This window comes from Thalassophryne amazonica, chromosome 15 (assembly GCF_902500255.1).
Source record: "Thalassophryne amazonica chromosome 15, fThaAma1.1, whole genome shotgun sequence".
NCBI classification, from domain to species: domain Eukaryota; kingdom Metazoa; phylum Chordata; class Actinopteri; order Batrachoidiformes; family Batrachoididae; genus Thalassophryne; species Thalassophryne amazonica.
In genome coordinates, this window is record NC_047117.1 from 69,967,073 (window position 1) to 69,973,284 (window position 6,212).

General features: G+C 39.8%; 1 protein-coding gene across 1 annotated transcript; it reads right to left on the minus strand.

Moving 5' to 3' along the window:
• Positions 1-2,704: 2,704 nt before the first annotated feature.
• On the minus strand, positions 2,705-5,005 carry dctn6 (dynactin subunit 6). Its single transcript, XM_034187862.1, has 7 exons — positions 4,895-5,005; positions 4,657-4,721; positions 4,472-4,577; positions 4,258-4,346; positions 3,632-3,679; positions 3,244-3,386; positions 2,705-2,968 (listed from the first exon to the last, which is right to left on the minus strand). Exons 1-7 carry the CDS (start codon positions 4,921-4,923, stop codon positions 2,861-2,863), a joined length of 588 nt encoding a protein of 195 aa, XP_034043753.1. The 5' UTR covers positions 4,924-5,005; the 3' UTR covers positions 2,705-2,860.
• Positions 5,006-6,212: the final 1,207 nt, after the last annotated feature.

Genomic DNA, 6,212 nt, shown 5'->3' on the forward strand with positions numbered 1-6,212 from the left:
CGTACGTCATAAGACACATAATGGTCATAAGACACCAGTGTTTATTAAATAACAGATACAAGCCTAGATTTGATCAGTTTTATTGAAAGAAAATTCTCTGCTCCTCAGCTATGAATGGTGATGCAACATCACCACTTGTGTCTGGGTTTCCTCGTGTATGCATGTGGTGCTTTTGATTCAGAGGCCATTTCATCAAAGAGTGAAGCCCAGAGGTGCTGACAGGCAGCACACACATTCATACTGCTGTAACTGAAAGTTGACACGTTTAGATTTTCCCTTCCACAGGGATTTTCACTGGTTGGCTTCACTCATCTCTTTTATATTAGTCGCCACGTCCAGATAAGAGCGCTGACTCTGTGTGTGTCACTGTAGTACATAACGCATGGCTGTGGCATGCACTTGACAACAAATGAGTTTTATTAGAATGAGAGAGGTGAAAAACTACTCAGCAGATGACCTTTACTAATTAATAAAGAGGACATGGTGAGGGCTAAAATTAATCTACCGTATTTACTCCCAATTTTTTTCATCACATTGCATGTAGTGAAATTATGAATTCCTGAGAGAACATGAAAATGAAACAGTCCTACCTCATTGCCACGACAAAATCCATGACTGACATAGTCCTCCTCAGCCAAAGTCTAAACGTCATCTTCACTTCCCCCCACATTTGACTCGGGAGGATGATGTCTGACTCAGGTAGTGCAATACTCGGATCTTCTTGTCGGTTTGCCATGATTTCCTCTTCCACTGCAATCTCAACTGCATCAAATCCCTCAAACTGGTCACCATCAGAAAGAGACTGAGCCCCAAACAAATTGTCACCTGAGCCATCCATAGCACTGGAGATGCCATAGTTCTTGAAGGATTTATGCATCGCCTCAGGTGTTATTGCTCACTATTTCTTGATCCATTTGAGTAAATCCTTCTTTGTTGGGCACTTCCTTTTCCCATAGAACGTTTTCTCAGTCGGTCCACTGAACAGCCATTCATCATATCATACAACTCTTGCATACAGGCTTTGAATAGACAGTTCCAACTCATATCAGCAGGTTGCAGGTGTGATGTGCAGCCTCCGGGTATCACTGCTATGCTGGTGCTGTAGGTTTCCTTTACCACCTTCTTGACATTGGCGGTCAAATGGCCTTGAAATGAATCCCACAAGTAGACAGCGTGTCTAACTATTTTGTCCCCAGATGACCCCTAGCCAATGCTTGATAGTCTTCATCTGCCCATGATTTTCTCTCAGATCCACAGTAGTACACCTGTATGCTGCTTGGGATTTCATCCTTGTTCATAGGCCTGATCCCTGACATCAGTACCAATGGTGCCAACATGGTACCACATGCGTAGGCAGCCAGAGTGAGTGATCCTCTTTTTTTTTTTTCCTCCATACCCTGTTGATGATACCGTTATTTCACACCCCCCAGCTTGTGAAAGGGTTCTCTTCCCTGGCAGTTGGAACCAAACTGGTGTTTCATTCATATTCCCAATCATACTGGTGTCATATTTGCATATCCAGCTCCTTCTCAAGACATACTTCAGAAATTTGTGCACCTTGATATCCATCAGTTTTTTTTTGTTTTTTTTTTTAAGGGCTGAGCAACACGAGTGTATCGTCTGCTTTTACGTTATGTCAATCCACAAACTTAAAATACCAGCCATTTGAGGCTCTGAAGTTCTGGTTTCCATGTTGCTTATACAGCTGCAGTGCATCATATTTCAGACTCTTCCCTGTCACACGGATGCCTGTCGTTCTCCTTTCCTGGAGTCATTTTATCAGCTCCTCTTCAGTGCTGTCATAACACACATTTCCTCCCCAGGGTTGCAAGCTCATCCTTGTGCCTACACCACTCCCAGCCATGTTTCCTATCAACTATAAAGTCCGAGCAGCATGGTGCTTCCCCTTCTCTTCTGCTTCTTTCATGACTTTTAGCTTGAACACTGCTGAGTAACGTTTGTGCAGTGCCAGTCTGCTGCTTCTCTTGCATGCAGTACACGTCCGTATGTACTGTAAGGCCATACTGTGTACAGCAGGCATACGCACACAAATGATTGTCAATAAACGCCCATCTTTTCGAAAATTGCATGCACCCTGAGCGTTTAATGGAGTAAATACGGTATGTGGTCCCCCCACTCCCCAAAATTAATAATGTGCACCCACTCTGTTCACACCATTCAGTCATTAAAATAACCTCTCTCATTTACTTCAGGTACCAGTTAAAAAGTGGAAGAGGCTGACTATGCAGAGGAAGAGGACATTTAAAAGACACAGTGTCCATGTGGCAGACATGCTGGAGTACTATGAGTTCCAATAAATGTTAAATGTAAATAAATGTCTTTGTGTAAATAAATTGTTTTCTATATGTCTGACATGCTGTGGAGTTCATCTGTGGAAACTGACAAAGCAGCAACTGTACTTTTTCTGGATTCTTACATTTTGCACCACCAGTGGCACAGCAACAGATTTCTGTGATTCAGTGTAAAGGTCTACTGTAGGATGAGACAATCTTAATGTTTGAGCTTCATGGGTCACAGGGACACATTCCGATTTCAGCAGTAACATTCCTCACATTCAAAGGGCAAAGTTACTTTCTTCTCTGAAGCATTATGTATTTATATATCCACATAATGTTACTTCTATTTTATCACTTTCAAAATGTAGATGTGAAAGCTGTCCATTCCTTCTTTTAAAAAAAAAAAAAATACGGTCATAACACACCAATGTTTATTGAATTGGTGAAACAGCAGCACAGCAAGATAAATAAATGCATGAAATAGAAAATATTAGAATGAAAGTTTTAAAGAAAGTGCTGCATGTTTTGCATTATATACAGACACAAATGACTTTACCAGCCTTTTATAGCTTCATGTTTTCGGTGGCACTGTGGCCGGCTTTAACAGTCTTTTTTAAATGGTGGTAGTTCGGCAAAATCTTCATCAGAAAGTCAAGCTGAAGAGTCTGAGGCTGTAACGACAAGACAGACGTGCATTTAGGAATGAGGCGACTGCTTGTCATTTTTTGTTCAACCTTGAATGTACACAAAAAGAAGCTGATTATTTTGAAGAACACAAAACAGGCCTCAAAGAACAGTACGGTGTGGGATCCAAACTAACAGCTTTGTTAAAAACAATCATTTTTAATGTGAGCTTCAGCAAAATTTGAATGCAGAGTACAAGTAGGGAAGTAATCCAACACACACACAGCTGCGGGCACTGCCTCACTGCCTGCAGTTAGTGTACCTGTGGTCTCTCTGTCTGAACCCGCCTCATGCATCCAGACCCATAGATGACCGTGTTCTCAGGTATGACCTCACACGTGTTGACCTGACAGAAGGCTCCAACAATACAGCCGCTGGTGAGGATCACATTCCTGCCAACATCAGCTACAGAACACAAGAGAACATGTTGCAGTCACGCACATCAATGTTTTAATAATATGGGTTCCACGACATCACAAACCTTAAGTACAGCTTTAAAAGTAGAGGGAAACTTAATGACAAGCAAACTGATAAAAACAACTCCAGCTACTACAATGTGATGATTGCACATTTTTGCTACTCCCACTGTAAGATACTGTTTTGGACAAACTAATCCATAATAGAAATGACACCCAATGTGAACAGCTTACCTTTAGATTCTATGACGTTGTTGTCTCCAATTTTCAGGGCTTGTGATACTGTTAGTTAGTTGAGGAAAAGTTGTGCTTTAAGACAAATTTTAATGTACAGTACTGCCTCACTTTACTGGAAAAAAATTTTGATGAAACATCACTGAAGCACATTAGATAAATACTGTCAAGAACTAACATTGATTAAAAACTCAAGCAAATGTGTGCCACACAGTTACATGGTCCAGATCTGGTTGACTTATCTGACAGAGGCATGTGAGCCAACTGTTGATCCAGAAATAGTATAAATCACTTCAGTCATATTAGTTAGGTTACATATCAGCTGTAAGGCAGGGTGTTATTGTATGTGTGTCTTAACACAATAAACAAATAGATTTTAACCAAACTTGGTCAGGACATTCTGTGCTTAAGTGTCTCCAGATAATTAACTTATGGTCAAGATCATTCATAGGTCAAGGTAGACAAAAATATAGTCTGTAAAACACTTTCCAGTACATCTCCAGCTGTAGAGAATGTGTCACTTACATTAATAAAGAAATCACAAGTATCCCAAAATATTACATTTCACAGTGTTCCATGTGTGCATCACTCTTCCAATGCCTTTGATTGGCCAAGTGAAAGGATACCACATCCAACCTCAAACACATTGTTGACACCGATAGTCATTGTCTTTGGTTCTACACCCTCAGAATCTGGTGTGATGTTCTCTGGGTAACTTGAGAACAAGTAGTTATTATCAGGATGGGTAGCCAAAAAAAAAAAACAAAAAAAAAAAAACTGCGCAGCTGGAGATTAAGATCCTGGTTCAAGAGCACGTCGGTGGTGGTCGTACTGACTCACCTGTTAATAATGAGCGCTTGCTCTTCTATTAAATTGCCTTCTCCGATTATGATGGGTCCTGCCTCCGCAATGATCCGAGCTTTGGGGTGGACCACCGTTCTGGGACCTGACACACAATCACTCAAATCCATCACCACAGAAGATCGGCTTTCAAACGACCACATACAAAACAAGGTCAACCTTACCGATGGTGACATCTCCTCTGATTTCACTTTCAACACAAACTACGGCTCCAGCAGCTATTTTCACGCTGAAAAGCAAAACAAATTAGCATCTGGAAACGTTAGCTAGCCAACAAAAAGTTAGCATAGAGCGATAACTAAACGACCCACATGGTTAAATTATTACATCTAATAACGGGTTATTTTAGCTTAGCCATTCCCACGACGACTAAACACAAAGAGTCATTAACATTTAAATTACCTTTTCTGAACATTTTGTTTGTCAGTCATTGTGTTGCAATGATCGGATTATACACATTCACTCGATGATCGATTTGTCATCCTAAATCACGGCGCATGCGTCAGATTCAGAATCCGTCAAAGGTCAAAAGCCAAAAAAAAAAATGTAACTAAATAATTGACAGTGTGATGCATGAATTATGAAAGCCTTGGTCAAGATCTTTTTCGTAAGTGTTTTTATTCTTCACGGGACATAAAAAAACGTGTTCAACTTTTTTTTTAAATAGGATTTTTTTTTTTTACATAAAGCTGCAGAAACGTCCACTCAGTGGGCTTTGTGCGCCTGAGCACTCAACATAAAACACTGGGAAAGAAAAAATTAATAAACTTGTGTTTTATCATAAATATACAAACACTTGTTTCTTTATATACTTTGAAAAACATTTCAAATTTTGGGGGGAAATTTTTAACACTATATAGGTACAATGTTTAGGTCTGAACAAGAAACAATTGACATTCATAGCTGTGAATCTTACACCTAAATTAAAACCATCCCAAACAGGAGAAACAATATTGTGTGTCTCCACCGTTCTATGAGGATGCAAGACTGGTATTAGTGCAGCAGATAAGTTAAACAATCGTGCAAATGGTGATAAAAGCATCAGATTCGGCAGAAATACTCCTCAGAAACTCCTCTTTTGAAAAAACCGATTGGCCACTTGACTTTTCAATCTGTGGTCAGGTAGGGGTCAATTGAAGAATTACACAGATGTCAAAATTAAAAGATGCTCCAATCATATTGAAAAATATTCCACATTATTTGCCTGATCATAAAGATTCCAAAAAGGTATAGTTTGGACTATCTGTGACTAAATTCTATGGAGTTACGGGATAAAAATAGCAAGAATGGTGACAAAGGTCAGTTTCATTTTGTACAGGGATCAAGAGTTAAAGTTGCTCCAATTTTGGTAAAAAGTGATGCAAATTATTGGTTGAGCTAATAGGATTAATAAATGGAATAGTGTTGACAGTGTTGAATGCTTGGTCTCCAAAATAAAGGTCAAACAATGTCTACATCTAGTGGATTCTATGACATGTGGCATGTTACCCCGTAACGTGATAAGGATGATACATGGTCCAAACTATGCCTTTTTAAAACTGTGTTAACTAGTACTAGTAGCGAATTTGCGAAACGTTTCGCAGATTCGCCTACAGGAATGACATTTCGTCAGAACACCTGTTCCCCACTTGGTCCCAGACACTCCTGGCTCTTTGATTTCTTTGAATTCCTTCCCATCTTCTTTTTGATTGAAATGTGGAAATATTGACATGAATGCAGC